This window comes from Diaporthe batatas (genome assembly GCF_019321695.1).
Source record: "Diaporthe batatas strain CRI 302-4 chromosome Unknown Contig00002, whole genome shotgun sequence".
In the NCBI taxonomy this organism is placed as follows: domain Eukaryota; kingdom Fungi; phylum Ascomycota; class Sordariomycetes; order Diaporthales; family Diaporthaceae; genus Diaporthe; species Diaporthe batatas.
In genome coordinates, this window is record NW_025408549.1 from 1517047 (window position 1) to 1537128 (window position 20082).

General features: G+C 55.5%; 7 protein-coding genes across 7 annotated transcripts; 4 read left to right on the forward strand and 3 right to left on the reverse strand.

Annotated features, from left to right (window-relative positions):
* The first annotated feature begins 891 nt into the window (after positions 1–891).
* KVR01_001108 (rRNA-processing protein MPP10) lies at positions 892–3598 on the forward strand. The gene has a single exon (XM_044784018.1). The coding sequence runs from the start codon at positions 1093–1095 to the stop codon at positions 3334–3336; it is 2244 nt and encodes a 747-aa protein (XP_044649063.1). The 5' UTR covers positions 892–1092; the 3' UTR covers positions 3337–3598.
* Positions 3599–3677: 79 nt separating this feature from the next.
* Positions 3678–5218, forward strand: KVR01_001348 (uncharacterized protein). Its single transcript, XM_044788216.1, has 3 exons — positions 3678–3945; positions 4084–4264; positions 4353–5218. Exons 1-3 carry the CDS (start codon positions 3903–3905, stop codon positions 4801–4803), a joined length of 675 nt encoding a protein of 224 aa, XP_044649303.1. The 5' UTR covers positions 3678–3902; the 3' UTR covers positions 4804–5218.
* Positions 5219–5672: 454 nt separating this feature from the next.
* Positions 5673–9750, reverse strand: KVR01_001539 (NEDD4 family E3 ubiquitin-protein ligase). The gene is made up of 7 exons (XM_044793579.1): positions 8911–9750; positions 8754–8779; positions 8663–8701; positions 8495–8600; positions 8302–8435; positions 6246–8235; positions 5673–6182 (listed from the first exon to the last, which is right to left on the reverse strand). The coding sequence occupies exons 1-7, from the start codon at positions 8940–8942 to the stop codon at positions 6083–6085; spliced, it is 2427 nt and encodes an 808-aa protein (XP_044649494.1). The 5' UTR covers positions 8943–9750; the 3' UTR covers positions 5673–6082.
* A 22-nt stretch (positions 9751–9772) lies between these two features.
* KVR01_001291 (uncharacterized protein) lies at positions 9773–11794 on the reverse strand. The gene is made up of 4 exons (XM_044786315.1): positions 11687–11794; positions 11382–11510; positions 11053–11309; positions 9773–10964 (listed from the first exon to the last, which is right to left on the reverse strand). The coding sequence occupies exons 2-4, from the start codon at positions 11448–11450 to the stop codon at positions 10691–10693; spliced, it is 600 nt and encodes a 199-aa protein (XP_044649246.1). The 5' UTR covers positions 11451–11510; positions 11687–11794; the 3' UTR covers positions 9773–10690.
* A 684-nt stretch (positions 11795–12478) lies between these two features.
* On the forward strand, positions 12479–14271 carry KVR01_001324 (uncharacterized protein). The gene is made up of 2 exons (XM_044787724.1): positions 12479–12925; positions 13089–14271. The coding sequence occupies exons 1-2, from the start codon at positions 12700–12702 to the stop codon at positions 14084–14086; spliced, it is 1224 nt and encodes a 407-aa protein (XP_044649279.1). The 5' UTR covers positions 12479–12699; the 3' UTR covers positions 14087–14271.
* A 641-nt stretch (positions 14272–14912) lies between these two features.
* KVR01_001429 (uncharacterized protein) lies at positions 14913–16297 on the forward strand (the record flags this gene model as incomplete). Its single annotated transcript, XM_044791754.1, has 5 exons — positions 14913–15591; positions 15653–15681; positions 15743–15828; positions 15887–16063; positions 16117–16297. The coding sequence occupies 5 exons, from the start codon at positions 14913–14915 to the stop codon at positions 16295–16297; spliced, it is 1152 nt and encodes a 383-aa protein (XP_044649384.1).
* Positions 16298–16691: 394 nt separating this feature from the next.
* Positions 16692–18899, reverse strand: KVR01_001104 (uncharacterized protein; the record flags this gene model as incomplete). Its single annotated transcript, XM_044785466.1, has 6 exons — positions 16692–17205; positions 17322–17430; positions 17622–17777; positions 17866–18325; positions 18386–18571; positions 18624–18899. 6 exons carry the CDS (start codon positions 18897–18899, stop codon positions 16692–16694), a joined length of 1701 nt encoding a protein of 566 aa, XP_044649059.1.
* Between the last annotated feature and the right edge of the window lie 1183 nt (positions 18900–20082).

Here is a 20082-nt window from a genome sequence, read left to right on the forward strand (position 1 = left end):
GTACCTAGGTAGAGGTAGGAATCAAAGGACAAGCCGCCAAAAGTAAGGGACCTCAACCATGACATGAAATCCAACGGCAGCTCGCGTGACGTCCTTCCGACTCGGGATGGCTGGTGGTCATTGCTACATAATGCACGTCACTGACAGATTCCAATGGTGGGTAACAAGAGTCAGTACAGCCGCCCCGCGTCACAACTGGGCATTGACATTGTCTTTTGGCGTGAGTGGTGGCATCCGAGAATATCATTTGACTACCTAGGTATTTGGAATCAACAATGGACGTCTTCCAAAACACCCAACGGCCATCAGTGTCGCCCGAGGAGATGCCGATTAATAGTTCAGAATGCTCCATGCGGTGCAGATGCGGCGCACAGTACGGAGTATACCTAGGTAGGTAGATAGAAGGGGAGAGGCAGCCACCCCAGCCCTTGGGCTTGGCTCAAATTGAGGAGCGATTATTCAATACTATCCCTTGAAAAGTACGCAGTAATCCTGCGCCACTCGCAGAGGAGATCAAGAATATGCCTCACCGATCATACGGTGTTGGGTCGATTACGGAAATTGAATCGCGGGCAGGCTGCTTTGTGGATGGACGGATGCAAATGCAATGCCAATGCAGTCGACAGCTCCTAAACACCAGGTCTCTAATTCCTGTTACTCCAGGGGCTCGTTCGAAGCTCTGAGAGCCCGAGAGAGGTTCTGCATATGCGTGTGTGCTCTGCATGTAGTTTACTCCTAGGACTAGGTAAGGCACCTAGGTACCTGAATAGTCTACTCTATATGTGCTTTCTACCTGCAAATCAGGCCAGTGCAGACTACGCACACTGTACCTGCTCAAGTACCCAGGTACCTTCTCGCTATAGTACGTGTACGTGGGGGTGCTAGGCTGCACTGGGCAGGGCCCCACATACCGCTCAACCAATCAAGTCGCCTTTCGATTTTGACGGCCAAATTTTTTCTGCAACACTGCTTCCCTTGCCAAACCGCTGCAGCACTGCCGAAGACGCAATTAACGATCAACTCGCCCAAGGCCGGCCCGTGAGACCGATCGTGACGCCACGGACCGCCTGTCGAGCATTGCGAACTCCGAAGATGGCCGGAGAAGGAAGCACGTCGTCGTCACTAACATCCACATCGCACACGCTCACACACCCCGCCCCAACCAGCAACGCCATGGCTGCGACCACCACCGCCCCTCTCGAGGCAGCCTCCATGCTGGCCTTCCTCGATTCCCTCAAGGCCGAGAATCGCCACGCCTTCCTCCAGCCTCCGGCCTCGATACCTACAGCATCTTTGCACTGGGCTAAGCAGGCGCTTGACGCCTTCGCCGGACAGGTCAGCGACGAGCAGCAGGCCGCCCGGCTGCGCGACAGGAAGAGAAAGCGAGAGGCCAGGCCCAGTAGCGACATACTGAAGATACGAAAGGTCCATGTGGACGGCTTCGAGACCGGTCAGGTGTGGCAACAGGCCAGGAGGATCATCAACAGCGCCCTCAGCCTCTCCGAGAACGTCCTGCAAGACCTGAAGGAGAACGGGCAGATCCAGACAGACGAAGCAGAGTCCAGCAAACTGAACGGTGATGCGTCAGCGACTTCGACCGACGAGAGTGCATCTGAGCTCGCCTCGTCCGAAGAGGACGCGTCCGCCAGCGGCTCAGACGAGGACGGGGAGGACAAGTGGGAAGACGCCGAGTCGCAACAAGGTCGAAGTGAAGCGTCAGAAAGCGATGAGGACGACGGCGAAGACATTGAGGATATCGAGGATGAGGGACTGCACGAAGACGACGAAGACGACTTTGACGAACAGCCCGACAACGTATACGTCGAGGATCCACATGGACTCAACGACGGGTTCTTCTCAATAGATGACTTCAACAAGCAGTCGCAATATTTCGAGGACCAAGACGCCAAGGCCGATCCATTCACGGACCAAGCAGACGATGATGACGAGATTGACTGGCATGGAGATCCCTTCGCTGCACCAAAGGGCCAGGCTTCGAAGAACAATAAGGGACAGGAAGGCTCGGAGGACGAGGAAGAAGTGGACGCGGGAGGCGAGGAAGATGAAGACGATGATGGCCCAACTTTTGGCGACATGGACCTGAACGCCCCGGAAGGTGCAAGTGATGATGAGGGCGACCTGGCAGACGGGGTTCAGGGAGACATGGGCCTCGATCTCACAGCGAACGACATCTACTACCAAGACTTTTTTGCACCCCCGCCCAGAAAAGCAAAGAAGGGAGAGAAGCCGAGAAAACCCAGGCCGACGAGACAGGGGACGCCGGATGGACGGGATGTGGAGCGGGCCATGGATAACGTTCGGCGAGATCTGTTTGACGACGTCTCGGACAACTCGGACGAGGAGGATGCTTTATCGGACGCCTCCGCTGGCGACCCAAAGTCTCGCCGGTCGGCACATGAACGTCGACAGGCCAAGTTATCCGAAGAGATTCGCAAGATGGAGGCTGAGCTTGTGGCCAAGCGCGCATGGACGCTCTCTGGTGAAGCATCAGCATCTGCACGGCCGATGAACTCGTTGCTGGAGGAAGACCTGGACTTTGAGCACGCAGGCAAGCCCATCCCCGTCATTACGGAAGAGGTCAGCGAGGAGCTGGAGGACCTCATCAAGCGGCGTATTATCGCGGGCGAGTTCGACGGGGTACCAAAGCGGAGACCGGATGCGGACGTTCCTGCCGACGTGCGGCGCGGGCTTGTTGAACTCGACGACGCCAAGGCGAAGCAGAGCCTTGCTGAGATCTACGAGGAAGACCACGTCAAGGCCACCAACCCAGACTCATACGTCAATGCCAAGGACGAGAAGCTGCGGAGAGAGGAGAAGGAGATCGAGACGATGTGGAAGGACATCTCGGCAAAGCTCGACTCCCTCAGCAGCTGGCATTACAAGCCCAAGCCGGCGGCGCCTTCGCTGCAAGTCGTGGCGGATGTCGCGACGATTGCGATGGAGGACGCACAGCCGACGACCGCGCAGGGTGTCAGCGGAGGCGAGAGCATGATCGCCCCGCAGGAGGTGTACAACCCGGGCAAGGACACAGCGGAGAAGGGCGAGGTGGTGGCCAAGAGCGGGCTGCCGGTCGCGAGACAGGAGATGAGCCGGGAGGACAAGGTCCGCAGGCGCAGGCGGGAGAAGGAGAGGATCAGGAAGGCCGGCGGGGAGACGACCAAGATCAGCAAGAAGGCGCAGGAGAAGAAGGACACGATGGCGGAACTAAAGAAGGGCGGTGTCAAGGTCATCAACAAGAAGGGCGAAGTCATAGACATGGAAGGCAAGAAGCCACAGGCTGCCAAGGCTGTCACCAGCGGGAACTTCAAGTTGTAGATGGAAAGTCCTCTGCTTTGAATTATCATACGAAAGCGTCATTGACGGGCTCAGCTACATCCTCAGCCTTGTCGGTTTTGTTTTGTTCTGTGTGCCTTTTGAAGGAGGTTCAAGCTGTGCTCGTATCTGGAACAAAGCGGGCAGGGTTATTATGACGGCCTGTCCCTCTTGGATGCCCAGAAAAGGAGTCAAACACAGTGCCGCAGTGCCGCAGTGCCGCAGTCCTGTAGTGAACAATAGTCTCATTTCAAGCCACCGTCTTGAGACGGCTGTTGGCAGTGTTGGCCTAGGAACAAACTCTGGTGACGTGCACGAGTCTGGGGCGGCAGCATTTCAAGACCGCGGCTCTGGGGACCCACCAGGCCAGCCCGGGCCAATCAGGGCCGCCAGGTTGGTGATCAAGCGGCGATTTCTAGCGCACCTCAATTCACAACGCTCTTCCCCAGACCGAGACTTGTCTCCCAGCAGCGTCCCTTGCCCTCGACTGCAACGACCGCCTTCCCTCTCCACTCCTTGCCCCCATCCCCGCCCAAGACTCGACCGGGCATCTCACATTCAGACCCAAAATGTCGGGAGCATTACGGACGTCGGCCTCAATGGCTCTGAGAGGTGCGTAAGGCCAGCAGCAACATTCCGGCAGAGCAGCCTCCAAGCCGGCACCAGCCCGCCCATGATACCCATCTCGAGTGGCACATGCAGTCCCGTGGACATGTATCACGAAAGCTAACTGGAATCCTGCGCCTCCAGCCAAGCCGACACAATTCCTCACCCCCTACCGCGTCGCCGCCGCCTCCATCTCCTCCTCGACAAAGAACAACGCCGCACAGGTCCAGCCCCACGGTGCCTCATCATCGCTGCTTAAGCCCCAGCGGAAGGAAGTCCCGCTGCCAAGCCAGCAAGCCCCCAAAGGCGTGGTCCAATACGCCCTGTACGTCTCAGAGCCGCCTCAGAATGCCCGACGAGAAGCCCGTCATGCCAGACGCAGATGTGAGCGAGACTAACAGGAGCCCCGACAGCACGACCCTCGACCAGATTGTCAACTGGGGCCGGCAGTCATCCTTCTGGCCCATGACCTTTGGGCTCGCGTGCTGCGCCGTGGAGATGATGCACCTCTCGACCCCGCGGTACGACCAGGACCGCATGGGCATCATCTTTCGTGCCTCCCCGCGCCAGTCCGACGTCATGATCGTGGCCGGCACCCTGACCAACAAGATGGCCCCCGCCCTGCGCCAGGTCTACGACCAGATGCCCGAGCCCCGCTGGGTCATCTCCATGGGCTCGTGCGCCAACGGCGGCGGCTACTACCACTACAGCTACAGCGTCGTCCGCGGCTGCGACCGCGTCGTCCCGGTCGACGTCTACGTCCCCGGCTGCCCTCCCACCTCCGAGGCCCTCATGTACGGCATCTTCCAGCTGCAGAGGAAGATGAGGGAGACCAAGATCACGAGGATGTGGTACCGGAAGTAGGTCACATGCCTGGGGTCTAAGTTGGTATTGGCGGTGGGCAAAGCTTGGTCGTAGTGGTTGCTATCAGGCAGGCCAAGCGAATGAGAGCAAGGGTTTTTTTTTTTGGGGGGGGGGGGGGAAGGTGTTGTCGAGCTGAAATCTTTCCCAGCCACGGCTGTGGTGGCATCCAGCAGAGACGACCTATCTGGGTCGAGGATGACGCGATAAACAAAGAACATACAGCTGACATATGTTATGGCTACATTGTTTCATTTGTCTGCCATGTGAGTTCTGTACACAACCGTGTGAGTGTGGTAGGGGAAGACACAGGAGTGACCACCAAAATAGAAATTGATAAGCAACATGATATCTGCCGTGCAGTGGTCATCAACTTCTCAGACAATGTCATCCTGGAAGTACTGTTTCCTTTGAACCGTATCAGACACTCAGCCAGACTGGGAGCGCATGTCTTCGGATCCGGTCGACTAAGCCACCTCAGAACGACAGCCGTCCCAAGAAGAAGTCCCGCCCGAAGGCACTCAAACTTTAATTTTCTAGATGACAACTGAAAGCGCAAAGAGGAGCAAGCCTTTACGGATATCTCCCTGATTGGGACTTATCAGCCGGCCATGCGAGAAAGTCGTACCTTCTGGAACCCTCAGGTACAACAACGCGCGAGCGGGCAGGAATAGAATTCCTTACTGGGTCCCAAAATAGACCAGTGATGACCCCTACCAGCCTGCAAGAGGCGGCAGTGGGCATAGGATTTTGAGCAGGATCCAGTACCGAAAAAACACGGATTCCCGCATGGTAACATGTTGACTCGCCTTGGGGTTTCGAGTTCCGGAAACCCGAGACAATCAGAATGACGCCGCTGGAGACTCCTGAGTGGAAGTACAGCGTTTATAATTCCTGAAGCTTAAGAATGCCTGCCCTTGGATCCGCCCAGTTTGTCCCTCGAAACAGCTTTGCTATAAACGACAGACTTTGTGGAGACTGATGTCCAGTCCCGACTAAAAATGTGTGATAAAAAAACACCATCCTTGTTCTCTCCAAAGTACTGCGTGGATGATTGCCAATGTCTCCCTACTACAAATAAAACATGCTCTGCCTCGGTCCATTGACGCCTGAACGCCTCCGGTAGTAATTGTAGCGTCCTCTCACACGCTCCACTTCCCTTTAATCAGGGACACACTCCAGAAGGGCCATCATTTGCTGTCCGCATTTCAACCGCCTTGGAATCGTCTTGGAACCGCCTCAGACACCTTCTCCTCTCAATTCAAGTGCGGCACTCATATGTTTATTCTTGTCCGAAACCCATGGTCTCTTCGACCGCAATGGTGAGTTTCTGCTGCAGCTGCTCAAGAGACTTGTATGGTGGCAAGTCCAACCGGTTGAAACTGCGGCTTGGTAAGTAGGAGAACAGTAGACTGGTAGAGATAAAATCGAAAATGTGTACGTACCATGTGTGGGCCTTTGGCAGGTTGTTGACCTCACCCGCCTTCTCAATGGTAAATCTGCGTGGCCCATCGCTTCCTTGCAGATCCTTGAATCCATTGACTGGGATCCGTGATGTTCCAGTTGTGAACTGCAGGAGTCGACTCTTCTGCTCTCCATCCCAGCTGCGAACCGTCTGCCAGAAGAACTGGATCACCTCGTCGCTTTCTGTGTAACCACGGTAGTCGGTGTGCTTCTTCCAGTCATCCACGTCGATCTCGGCGATACCTCCGATGAGTAGCTCGAGCTCACGCTCATCGAACACGTTGATGAGGTCCTGAGGAATGAGCTCATGGAAGCCCTCCCTGAAGGCCTGGAATTGCTCCGCGATGCGTTTCTCAATGCGCCACTTGACCATCAGATCGACATACTCCTTCTTGTTGTCGTTGGTGACGTCAATGTCGCGGCCGCCTGGGATGAGATCCTCGACAGTAATCACACCGAAACGCTCATCCTCTGTGGAAAACGTTTGCTCCAAAATGCCACCCGAAATATCGTTGTCCAGCATCCACTGAAGCGATCTGTGGAAGTCCGCATCCACGCCCTCCATGTCTGCCAGTACCACGGACTTGCCGAGAATCATCTTGTACAAAGCGCCGATGAAGAATGCATCGAGGAAACGCCTGTGGAAGATGGCCAGGCCTACCACGCGGCCGATGAACTTGAAGTAATTAAGATGCTCAGGATTGATGCCTGAGTGGGGGTTGATCTGAAGTGTGTAGTTGTCGTGTGCCGAGTACTCAAAGAGGCAGTAGAAGGGATTGAACATCTCGTGAGAGAGTAGGAAGAAGAATTCTCGAGACAGACCGCCATAGTCGAGACCGTCCTCGCCGTCGAACTTTATCATCAAGCGCTTCTTGAGGTCAGTAGCAGACTGGCGCGAAATCTCCGCGAAGGAATCCTCGAAAATATGTGATCGGCGAATTTTGATGTGGCATTGCCCGGAGAGGATGCGCATGGCCGGTTGGGACCGGAAGTAGATGAGCTTGCGCCGGAAGTCACGCTTGTACTGCGGTACATTCTGATCCAATGAGGACGGCAACCGTGGGTCGTCCCAAGTTGTGGTTTTGGTGTTGTGGTCGACGAAATAAACTCGAGCAGTGTTTGTAAGCCGCATTTCCCAACCGCTCGGAAGCGGCCCGAGTTGAGACACGGGTTGCTGCTGGATAGTGCCACTGGCATTGTTTTGACCCCCATACATCCTGATGTATTGCTGCCTCCGAGGATCCACCCACGTCGTAGTCCTGGTGTTGTGGTCGACAAAGTAAGGCCGTCCCTCGGGCGTGAACCGTTGCTCCCACCCGGGTGGGAGCTCGCCGGTCCCGGGGCTCGTAGCCCCCGTGTGCATCATTGTCTGCGCATTCGCATTCTGCGCCGCCTGCTGGGCCTGCAGCGTAGGGGAGCTAGAGCCAGTCCTATCTTCAGGCAGAGTACGGTTCTGATGCCTCTGTCGCTCAACTTGTGTAGACTCCTCCTGCCTCGCTGAATTGACCGCGCCGCTGGCGCTAGGCCTGTTCCAACTCGTTGTCCGCGTGTTATGATCAACGTAGTAAGTACGACCCAGGTTATCCTCCCGGCGCTCCCAGCCGGGTGGCAGACGGCCTTGTGCATCCTCGAAGGGACTCAACGTGCTATTTCCTCGCTGCTGAGCGCCGCCGTTCGAGGCTGGCTGCGACGCAGACGGTGCGGTCATGCTGGCAGGTCGGTGGGGGAGATTTGCTGGGTTCCCGTTGGTGCTGCCGCTTGGTGTGCCCATGGCTGAGGTCGGTCGTTCGGACGAGCGATCGGGGTTGAGTGAACCTGCACCGGCAGGGTGAGGGCTACCCATTGGGGGGCGGTTGCTAGCCGCCTGCCCTCTTGGCGGGCTAGACAGGTTGGTAGATAAGTTTATTATCAATTTTCCATGGACGACGAGATTATCGGTGGATTTCTTCAGGTCTCTGGTAAGCATCTGGTCTGTTGCGGCGCGCATGATTGTCAGCATGAGAACCGATAGGTTGGGAGCTTGAAGGGGCGAATTACCATCGGCATCAGGAGCAAGCTCTATCACATCGCCGATGCGAATGTTGATAACGCCCAGGAAGCCTTGGTCCTTCTTCTTGAACTTCTTTTGATCAAAGACTTGCACCGCCAAGATGCTGTCCTCGTTTACTTTACTGTACGGGGGGTTAGCTAGCAGGCACCGTGGCCGAGGCCGTAGGTTGGGGTTGCACACAAGTCGAAGCTCTCGTTCCAGTAGGGGCAGAGCGTCCTCTTGGAAACGGCGGTTGTCTGCGTCTGTTCACCACTGATGGTGGCGACGGCGAACGGGTCGGGAAAGCCTGTAGAAGGGTCAGTTGAGGTCCAACCTGGCATGGTGTTAGGACTGCAGGGTGAGGCATACGAAATACATCGCGTTTGTAAAGCCCGTCAGCGGCGATAACTACGACCAAGTCAGTATCCAGGGCGCTGCGTGTGACGAAATGACACCTTACTCGTCACTCGGAGATTGGGCTGGTTGCTGTAGAATGTGATGCTCGTCAGCGAATGGTCTTGTGGACGGCACCTCATCACCCACCACACACGGTCGTGTGCAGCCTGGGGCCGTGAGGCGGGATATTCGCGTGGACGGGGGGGTATGATGAAACGTACGCAGGAAGGCCGGAGTCGTTTCGGCGACTCATCTTTGCGGTGGCAGCAGGTTGTCCTGCTGTTGTCGGCGACCTCCTCTCGAAAATCAAAAGAACAAAGGCGATGGAGGGATCCAAGCAACTGAACGGGCCCAAAAAGAAATGGCTCAGGAGTCCAGCTGTTGGAAAAGGAGTAGCCAGGCGAGGATTGTAGGATGGACGGGCGCTAGATTGCTGACAATGACGATTTGGTATGGTTCAAGGGCGGCGACGCAGGCGGGTTGAGGCTGTGCTCTCTCGGGCCCCCGCTCTGCCAGAATGCTCGAACCAATCCCGCGACCAGGTCAGGCGTGTCAAATACTGGGAGGACAGTGGTGCCGGTGAAGGGGCGAGGTTTTGGAGCGGGCAGCTGCAACTTTGTTGGCGGCGGGTTTCGATGCGGATGGGTGCAGCAACGTGCGGGCAGCGAGGGCGAGTCGCTGTTGGATGGAAGGCGTCAAAAATGTCGGACGGGGGGTGGTTGGAGGTGGCAGTTGTGAAGGAGGAGTGGGTATGTTCCAGCCCGCCCACCTGCCCCCCTCCCCCCGGCGAGATGTACTGTGCCTGCACCACCAGCTGTGAACGGATGATGAGGTGAGCAACCGAGCAAGCTAGGAGCATTGGGCACTTGCTGGCTGGCGAGGGGCAGCAGGCAGGCAGCCTGGCAGCCTGGAACTCGCACTGGGCCTGGCTGCCAGGGGGGGTAGGGGAGGCGGGAACGACGACCTCGGGAGGGGTGCCAAGGCAGAGGCAGGTTTGCCCTGCACCAGCCGTGGCTACTGTGTACGCTGTGGCCCCAAACACGCTTCATCGCCATCCCAAGCTTCATGCGACTCCGTTGGCCAGACATTCCGGCCAAACATGCACCCCAGCAGCGAGCTCCGAGGACAGCATCTTATGGACTCTGCCACTGCTCCTTAACCCATATACAGAAGAAGCACCCACCACCACACCAGAGATCATGTGAGATCTACATGCGCCTTGCTGCTTCACCCAACAGCACGCCTGCGCAACCTCGACGTGGCAGTGCTCGCGTTGGAGGCTTGCTGATAACCCATTCCAAACCTCACAGCTCCGAGTCCGCTTGCATGATTTCTCTCCCTCTCGCCCGTCTCGCCTGCCGAGCCAGCCCTCGTTACTGAGGCTTACTCTCTTGGGCATCCGGTGTGTCGTCCACATCAAGCTGTACTGGGCCGCATTGGCGGAGCTGCCTATGACGTTGATATGTGCCTATAGATCCGGACTGCCGCGGGGCCATCGACTCGGAGTAGCCTCCCTCCACCGCTGTCTGACTGAATTCCTTGGAGAATTACCGCCGCCTCTTGTGCACCGGTCTGGGAAACCTTACATAGAACACCGAGGAATGTCAGAAGAGGCAGGGTCGGTCTTGACCAGCATTTCGAACCGCCTTCACAAGGAGACAACTTCTGCAGATCCTAGTCAGAGTGTGAAACCCCTGCACAACCTCGATCACAGCTGGCATCCTGTGGCATCTGTTGCAATTGCGATGCCCAAAGGGTTTCCCCTGTATTGCTATTCTTGAGTATCTTGGGTCCCATTTGTCAATTAGAATAATTCGATGGGAGAAACCTGTCCTTTCCCCCCCTTTAAACCAATACGCCATAGGTGAAAGCAACTGTCACCATCGCTTCTAGTAGGCGAAGCCGTGCGAGCCGGTGACTCCATCACACGCCTAACGAATCCTCGTGCCACCTCAAGTGTGCCATGATTTTGATAACCTTACTACAAGGTTGGAGAGTCATTTAGTAGGGTGCAAAACCTCGGGGTGCACCACGGAAGCCTCCACGATAACCACCGCGATAGCCACCTCGTGGGACAAACCCTCCTCGACCGCCATAGAATCCTGGGCCTCCACGGCCACCTCGGAAACCCCCTCGACCGCCACGACCCCTACTCATGCCCGGTACGTTGGTTCGCTTCGGTACGACCTTGATGTTGCGGCCCTTGAAGACACTCTCGTTAAGGACCAAGGCCTGGGCGACCAGGCTTGGCTCGGTGAATTCGACGTAGGCATACCTGCAGCCATGTGGTCAGTAGGGCACGCTGTAGTGAGATCCTAGGAGAGGATACGGCGGTGCAGGGCGCGCGTCTGCCGCAAACTCACCCCTTGGGTTGGCCGGTGAACTTGTCCAGCAGGATCGTGACACGGTTGATGGACCCGCAGCTCTGGAAGTGCGCCTGAATCTCCTCGGGAGAGGCGGAGTAGTCGACATTGCCAACAAAGATGCTGCGGCTGTCGACGTCGGTCTTGCTCTCCTGAGCGTTCTCGGCCTGGTTGTCCAGGCTGGCCTGCATCTCGCGGAGCTTGGCGGCCTCCTCTTCCATCTCTGCAACCCGACGCTTCATTGCAGAGATCTCCTCCTAAAGTGCCAACTCTTGTCAGATTGTTTTTTTTTTGAGATGCCAGAATCACCATATCTTGTGATAGCCCACCTCTTCATTGCCCTCTTCCTCGGCAGGGCGAGTCTCCTGGACCGGTTCCTCTGTCTTGACCTCGTCCATGGTTGTATCCTGTCGTTAGTACGGGCGAGTGCAATCGTAAGAAGAAAGAAAGGGAAGAAACTGTCGACAGGTCAGCAAGAGCCTCTCGCGCAAAAGGTCAGTAATGTCGGCATCTTTGTTGCGGGGTTGTCCTCAGCCAGGTAGCGACCGGCCCAGCTTGCGCCACTCGTCGGTGCTCTCTGGAGGTGGCCGGCACAAAGGCAGGGATGGGCGGTAACAGTGGAAGTATGACTTACCTCCCAAAAGGAACTAATCGGGGTCGGGTTTGCAGGCCCTTGGCAGCAGCAGCGGGAAAAAAGACAGCAAGATGAGGAGCCTGATATGATGGGAAGGTGAAAATGGCTGGCAGGTGTTGCGAAATGAAAGGCTCCGGACGTGAGGCTTATCGCCGATAAGAAGCCTCCGGCTCTTTCACTACCCAGGTACCTAGGTACCTGGGTACTTAAGTAAGTACTCACTCACCAGGGGTCTTCATCTTTGTGCCAGCCCTGGAACAGCTACCTAGGTACCCAAGTGCCTGGGCAGTACAGTATTGGGTACCTAGGTACCTAGGTAGGCAGGCCCTGCTAGGCCGCCCGAGTCCACAATGGCTTGTCCCTACTGCACACTACCAGCACAAAGCCACCATACGTTGAGAGGCTTGTCGGCATCTGATGAGACAGCAGCTATCCCGCGCTCTTGCTGTAGTCTTTTGCAGCATTGCCCAGATAGGCTGAGAGGTGGTGGCATATTTCATGTGTTTCAGTCCCCAACTTGTGACGTTCACCAGCCACAAGCATTGTAACAGGCAGGCCGTCAGGTCTTCAGGGATCGGAACACATCATTACAGAGCCCACATTGCTTGGTTACCATTTGCCTGGTTGCTATTTGCCTGGTTCACCGTCCCTATTCAGCTGGAGGTTATCCATAGCAGTTGAAAGTCCCAATGGTACATGCATGTATTTCCCATGTGTTCAAACCGGTTTTGATTGTCTCTTTTCTGATCTGCAAAGAATGCTCCCTCACAGGCATTTTACATGCATGGGTGTGCCCGTTCCAACCAGTTAAACTCCAGCGAGAGCGGTGCAAGCTTGGGGTTCACCCAATTCAGAGCCCGTCTGTCTCAGTGCTCCAGTCCGTGTCCGTGGTTAACGTGAAGCCCCGCTCCTGCGAGCCCAAACCGCCTGCGACGCAGCTCCCAACCAGCAGCCGAAGAATACCACACAGTCTTGTGTCCCATACCTAGGACCACCCATATCTGGCATACATCATGGCTCTCGTCCCTCCTGTTGAGAGGGATGGCTTCTCCTACGCAGGAGATTTACTTTTCCGTGAAACAAGTAATCTCAACCGCCACCGTCGAGCGACCGTGCTGGAGCTCAAGGCTCATTTCACTGGAAAAGACACTGAGAATCGGCCCGCTCACTGGTACGAAGCTCAATTGCTTCATTATGGCTTGCCTCCCAGCAAGGTTAAGGGTACAGCTCACAAACGTCGTAAGTCTCTTGCAACTTATACAAGGAACAGACATCTTCAGCGGGTCCCAAAAAAGAAAAAGGGGGCGTCTCGGATACCTAAGGGAAATCAGATGCGGCCTCTCCCCCTGCATATTGATAACCTTCAGTGCTTTGGTAATTTCGCTGATTGTGTATATCCTAGTCTTTGACGCCGTGATGGGTAAAGACGGCCTCACTGTGCCAGCTAACATCAAAAAGATTGAGGCCGACTTGAAGAGAGAATGGAACAAGCGGGAGCGGGAGGCAAGGAAGGTCCTTAAGGAGTCCGAGGGCAGAGGCACCAAGCGCAAGACTGACCAGGTCTCCACCAAAGTCAACGTGAATGTCACTGTCCAGGTCTCCAACACTGGGGCTGTCCAGATCGAGACCGCTCAGCCTTCAACCAAGCGGCCGAGGGTTACGAAATCAGCAGCACCCACTGCGAAGACGGCCACTGCCCCTACAACCACAGCCAAGTCTAACAAGTCACCTGCCACCAAGCCAGAGAGGGTCAAACCGACACCAGTCAAACTCGCTGGCAAGAAAGCAATCGCGAAGACACCGGCCCGGCAATCTCGCCTCCCCAAGTCAATTACTGCCCAGACTCCGGGGTACGTAGGCGGAGATGCGAGTGGGAGCTATGGCGAAGCGCCCCGTCCCTACTCTGAGGCTGACCCTGGTCGTGGTGCTGGATTACGAGCTAGCCCTCGGCGGCCTATCGGTCTGCTCAACGGAAGATACAAGGTTGAGTGTCCTTACATGGGCGGCAATTTCCCAGAGTACGAGGACGACTTCGGAATTATCGCGACTCTGGACGGTACCAAGCTCTGGCTGAAGTTTGACTTCGGCCCGCTTGTTGGGATCATGCAGACGGACAGGCCTTACGAGGCAGATGAGGATGGACACGGGACCAGGCTGTTCTGGCGTGCAGAGTGCACGTTTGAGCAACGAGATATCAACATCGACACCCTCTCTCGTGCCGGCCTGGTAAACAAAGTGCATTTCCCAGGTGGTGGTCATGTTCGAGGCATGATTGCATATGACCGCCATGTGATCGAGTTCGACGCTTACAGGATCCCGGGACAGTCGGTGACCTCCGAGATCAGTCCTACTCAAGCACGAGCTGAGTGGGCCAGACGAGATCAGCAAAACTGGGACTGAATAGTTATTAGGAACGAGTCGTAGGTCGCACAGAAGAGATGCTTTATCGAACACGGTTCAGGCATTTGGCAGCGAAATGAAGGTGTCTTGGGGGGATGGGTGTTGATTTTGCACAGCATATCTAGGTAGCAGGCTACCATGAAATCCGCATATTGTCTTGGGGTTTGATAGATGCCAGTCTTGTACAGGAGGTCCAGTCCACCCCCGCCACTTAGTAAACAGGAATGGAGTCATGGGGAATTGGTCGTATTTGGATGGTAATGACCCAGTGTTCAAGTGCTCCTACACAGCGTCTATCTACCTTTGAAAGAAAGATGGATGGCATGTGTGCTACTCTGTCTTGATGCCCTAAGTAACTCGGGATTCATTAGCATGGTTCAAACATAGTAATTACTGTACCAAAGTCTACTGTAAGTCAGAGTTTCGCGCTTGTAACCTCGAGGCGCATGTCAGACATGCAGCTTGTTTGCCAAGCGTGTACATACCTAGGTAAGCAGTCGACAGTCTACGGGTTCGATGCATGCTTGTATGACTTCATTGGCCCGCCAAGACCCGTGGCAGCCGCAAGACTGCATACACCAACAGCCAACGACTCACCACACAGTTAACGTATCAACCGTCTTCACCTAGCGACATATTGCTACAGAAATTTGGGCTCCCAAGGATCAGAACTTCAAATACTTCCTGGGTTTCAGCACCAAAAGTAGCCACGCCGACTCACAACTGACGTCCTCCTTCTCAACGAACCCGATTCGGAATCCCCCGCACATCACATCACATCACATCACATCGCAGCCGACCGACCTGCCCAGTGACAACCAGCAGCATGGCTCCGGAACGGCCCCAGCCCAAGTCAAAGCTACAGGAGTTCTTCCCGAACACCAAGCTCCCCGTGATCATCTCAGCCCCTATGCTCGGGATCTCAAATGGCACCCTGGCCGCACGTGTGTCCACGGCCGGCGGCTTCGGCATGGTGCCCGGCGGGCTGGACTTCAAGCCTGGCAGCAAGCAGCTCGAGGCCCTCGAGAACGAGCTCAAGGCGGCCCGCTCGGTGCTGGGACTGACGGAGATGACCCTCACGCCGGCGCCCCTCGGCGTGGGCTTCTTGACCCTTGACCCGTCCGCCACCCGCTTCCGCGAGACTGTGATCCCGATTCTGGAGAAATACCTCCCCCAGGCTGTCTGGCTATTCGCACCCGACCCGGAGACCGCCGAGAGGGCACACCCCAGCATCATCGAGGCCTGCCATGACCACGGGATCAAGGTCTTTGTACAGGTCGGCACGGTCGCTGCCGCGAGGGAGGCGGCGCGGGACGGGGCGGATGTGATAGTGGCTCAGGGGGTCGATGCTGGTGGGCATCAGTTCGCTGCGGGTGCCGGAATTATCAGTCTTGTGCCCGAGATAAGGGTGATGCTCGAGGACGAATTTAGGGGCAAGGACATTGCGTTGGTGGCAGCGGGAGGAATCGCCGATCCGAGTGCCGTGGTGGCTGCCATTGCTTTGGGTAAGCTGGCTTACTATGTGATTCAGCACAGGCGTTAGGCAAGATACTGATCTCAAAATAGGAGCAGACGGTGTTGTCATGGGCACGAAGGTCAGTCCCGGCCAATGGTGGGTACCACAATGAGACATAAGTGCTTACTCTCAGGTCGCAGTTTATCCCCGCCAAAGAGGCGAACACATCTGAGAATGCTAGGAGGGCAGTTCTTGAGACTCGAGACGGAGGAGGTTCAACCGTGAAGTAAGGTCACCGTCAAAACCTGGTTCTTGGCTGCTCGTTAACATCGTTCATCTCATAGGTCCACATTCCATGACGACCTCAGAGGCACAACGTTCTGGCCGAAGCTCTATGATGGCAGGGCTATCATTTCACAGTCCTACAAGGACCATCTCTCTGGCATGTCTCTTGATGAGAACAAGACAAAGTTGGGCGAGGCCGAGCGCGACGGGGACGCCTCCAGGCAGGTTACGTGGGCGTAAGTTCAGACATACCATATGCCCGCTCCCCACAGGTATTGATAAATCGCAGTGGTACTGGCGTTGGTTTGGTCAATGATGCAATCCCGGCAGCCGATATAGTCAGAAACACTAGGGAGGCGGCGAAACAACGGCTCCAGGCTATCAAGTTTTCTTTTGAAGACGAAGGCAAGAATTCGAGGGACAGTTCGTGGGTCAAGGAGTTGGGTCACACTCTCTACAAACACAAGTGAGATGAGACGCCTTCACGTTGGGGGTTGGGAGGGGTATGGCCAGTAAAGTGGCGGGCATAAGGGGATGACTTGTTGAGGGCGAGCAACAATGCTTTCTGTCGAATTTAACGGCACGGGCGTCTCGACCGAGCGTTCAACTGTTCCGTGCATGAACAGAGAATAGTGTGGCATGGCTCCTACCGGGAGAGATGAAGATCTAAGATACAGATGAGTGTCTGCTTTTGCTGCCAAGATATAAGAGAAGTATCAATGGACTTTTCCAGGAGCAGGAGCAGAATCCAAAGCAACGCATTCGCCATTCTGAGGATTTTCTAGGAGCTCTGCAATTTCAGTGGGAGTATCACCGATCAAGGGCAAGCAAAACCCTTTTCATACTGCGCGTCAACTCCTTAGCTTAATCCCTTGAGTAGACCCGACGCCCACCAACCCATGTCTCCTTTACCTTAACATGGCGAATGTCCTCAACACTCAGTTGTTCCAAAGGCTCGTCCAGGACAACCCAGTCCGCGAAAGCGCCTGGTTGGATCACCCCAGCCTTCCCATCAAGGAATGCACCATGTGCAGGACCCTCGGTGAAGCCCACCAGCGCCTCACGGACTGCCAGCGCCTCCTCGGGGTACCAGCTGTCGGCGCTGCCGTTTGTGCCCTTACCCGTGTGAGGGCTTCTCCTGGTGACAGCCGCGTAGACCCCCTGGAAGGGGCTGGGGGGCTCGACGGGGAAGTCACTCCCTAGGACAGGCTGTAGATCGAGCAGTGAGCGCATCCTGTAGGCCTCGGTGGCGGTTCGCTTGGTTCCCAATCTCAGCTCAGCATAGCCCATGTCGGAAGTTGCATGAGTAGGCTGTATGGATGGTATGATTCCAACAGAGTGCATGCGTGTCTGGTCTTCAGGGTGTATAATTTGGGCGCTTCACAACCGCATGATTAGTAACAGCTCATGGTTGATGACCTAGATGTTCGGGGCGTTGAGACATCACAGGGAACGCTTGAGAGAAATAGTATATAGCGAAGGGATTGATCTTACTGTTCTATTCGAAAACGGTGCTTTGCCTGACAGGCTGATACCGTCTCCCCTGGGCACAGGTCGGCAAGCGCAGCTTCGAATGCGTCAAGGGCGAGCCGGTTGGCGAGATCTGAGACCCTGTCAGTAAATTTACCTCTGACACCAAAATTGAAAATGTGTGGAAGTAATGTCAGCATTCCATAGAATTCTCCCCATAAACCTTCTTTGTGTACGACATGGGTGGTGATGATGTGATTTGCGTTGGTTCAAACGGTTGAAAACACGCATTGCGATATAGGGACACAAATGCGAAATACGAACCACCAATGGCATGGATGTTAACTTGATAGCCTTCTGAAGACCAGGACTTTGTCAAGGACGTAAGCGTAGATGCATTGACGAGGAGAGAACCTGCGGTGTCAGGGCGATCGGAATAGGGCTCGATCATGGCACTTCCCCAGGAACCCAGGGCCCCATCTGGTGTCACAGGTCAGCACTGGTGGAAGCATTCCTTATTCAACCCGATTCGATTAGTCACGAAAGAGGCAAGCTAGATCAGACGTACCAGCGAAGAGCTTGACGCTCTTTATACTTAGGAACCCGTCGGCATCGGTGAAGGGAGACACCTTTTCGGGGCAGAACGTGTTCCTCTCCTCGCACTCGATCATGGCATAGACGCGCAAAGTCCAGTCTTCCGCGCTGAAAATCCTCTTGTACAGCTCCAGCTCGTTGGTGTAGACGCCGGCATCGTGCATGCCCACGAGTCCAACTTGGTGGAGTGCTGCCATTGCAGATTTAAGGAATGCTTGCCTTCGAGCAGCATCTGGCCGTGGCCAGAGCTTCATGACGACCTCCATGGCATTGTCACAAAAGACACCCATGCCCGGCTCTCGAACGATCTCGCCGCCAGGGACATCGGCTAGGTCGTCTGGCAATAGATCGAGGACGGCTTGGGAGACCCAAATGCAATGGACATCCACGCGGTCAAGCATGATATACAGCCCGTCGAAGTCGGCAAGCATGGTCTTACCACAGGCAAATTGTCAGCAGTCACAAACAGGTGCTTTGGAGGGAGAGCTACCTACTGCGGTTGGCATTTCTCCCATACTCATCTGATCCCAGCCAACGCCCCTGATCCAGTCTGCCCTGGACCCCACGCCATCGTGTGCCAGAATGTAAGCCGCAATGCGGTCTTTGGCATCTTCGATTGAGTTTGCGCCAAAGAGGTCAACTGAGTGGAGGAACTCCCCGTATTGAGCCAGATGGCCATGCTACCACAAAATTGGTTACTGCTTTACAGAGTATTCGAGGAAGGTCTCTTACACCGTCCCAGAGGCCAGGAATAGCGTGTCCAGGAAGGACATCAACAGGTTCTGATCCAGGCGTGAACACGTGGCTGAAACGGCCGTCCTCGACGACAAAGCATGCGGCGGTGTCCTGAGTTGAGAATTTCGTCGTGGCGCCCTTTGCATAGCAGAATGTCTGGACTCTGGTAGACGTGAAGACCTGCTGGAGTGGGCCCTGAAATCCAAGGTAGACGGCCACTACCACCACAGCAAATGACAGCCAGAGGCTGCTTCTCAACAGGAAGGAGGGCATGTCAGGGAGAGTACGTGTTGATATACGTCAGGAAGACAAGCATCACATCGTATCTGACTTTTTTTCTTCGGGCTGGATGCTGAAAGCGGTGGCCGTCCTCCAGCCTACCTAGGTACTGATTGACGGTGGGGACCGTCGATAGCAGATAAGGTTGTTGGAGTCGCTGTCCGTGGTTGCCAATGCTTGCACGAATCGACTTCACAATTTCCATGACGTATCGAGATTGTAGACATGAGGTTTCGACCTTCACTCAGAACCAATCTGTTGAACCATCAGCCCTTCAACGACCCTCATGGTATGACACCAGAGCAATTTCGTGCGTCTTGTGCTTCCGCGGATGACCCCTGCGCGCCAACTCCCCTGCGTCGTCGCTCAAAAGCCTGGTAGAACAGCACCAAGATAGAAAGGGGTAACGCTACACACCGAATAAACGATTTTTGTCCCTCTCAACCCATGCCAGAAAGCTGTGTACAAATATCTCGGCTGACAATCCATCTTCAGCTGCACCATAGGATCCGAGCCATGGACACGGAGGCACCGCACACTAAACAGATGTGTCGTCGCCAAGGCCGTCTCCGTCTCAACCTGACGTTTGTCGATGATGGCACATCACTCGGCTCAAATATCAAGGGCACTTTGCATCAGGTCTCGAAACAAAAGCGGGAGAGCTTGACTACAGCACCTCAGAAGCAGTGGTGGTTCAGCATCCTGCACAATCTGGTCTAGGGGCCAGCAACAGCTCTCCACCTGACCATGGGACTGCTCCTAGGCGAGGTCCAAACGGAAAAAATGGAATCAATTACTCCGCGGGAGCTATGTGGTTTCCATTCGAAGCTCGCATGGTGCATGGCTGTGAGAACAGTCCACCGCGGTACAAGCTGAGCCCGAGACCTGGTCGACACTCACCCGCATCAGGCGACATGTTCGCCCCCATAAGCCAAGGAGCACAAAGCTCTCGGGTGATAACATGCATTCGTTGGATTCTGCAAAGATCGTTCGACGTCTTACCAAAAGATTGAGGGGTCACACCGTGGGCAACTGCACATGTGGTCCCAACGAGGCAGTGGGTAAACGAGCTGCCTGCCTGCCGAGTTGCACGGTCTGCTCCAACATGGTGGTTCAGGTTGAAGGAGGGAATTCCACGGCTCAACGGCGCGGCGAAGCAGTCGATGATTGCAATGGT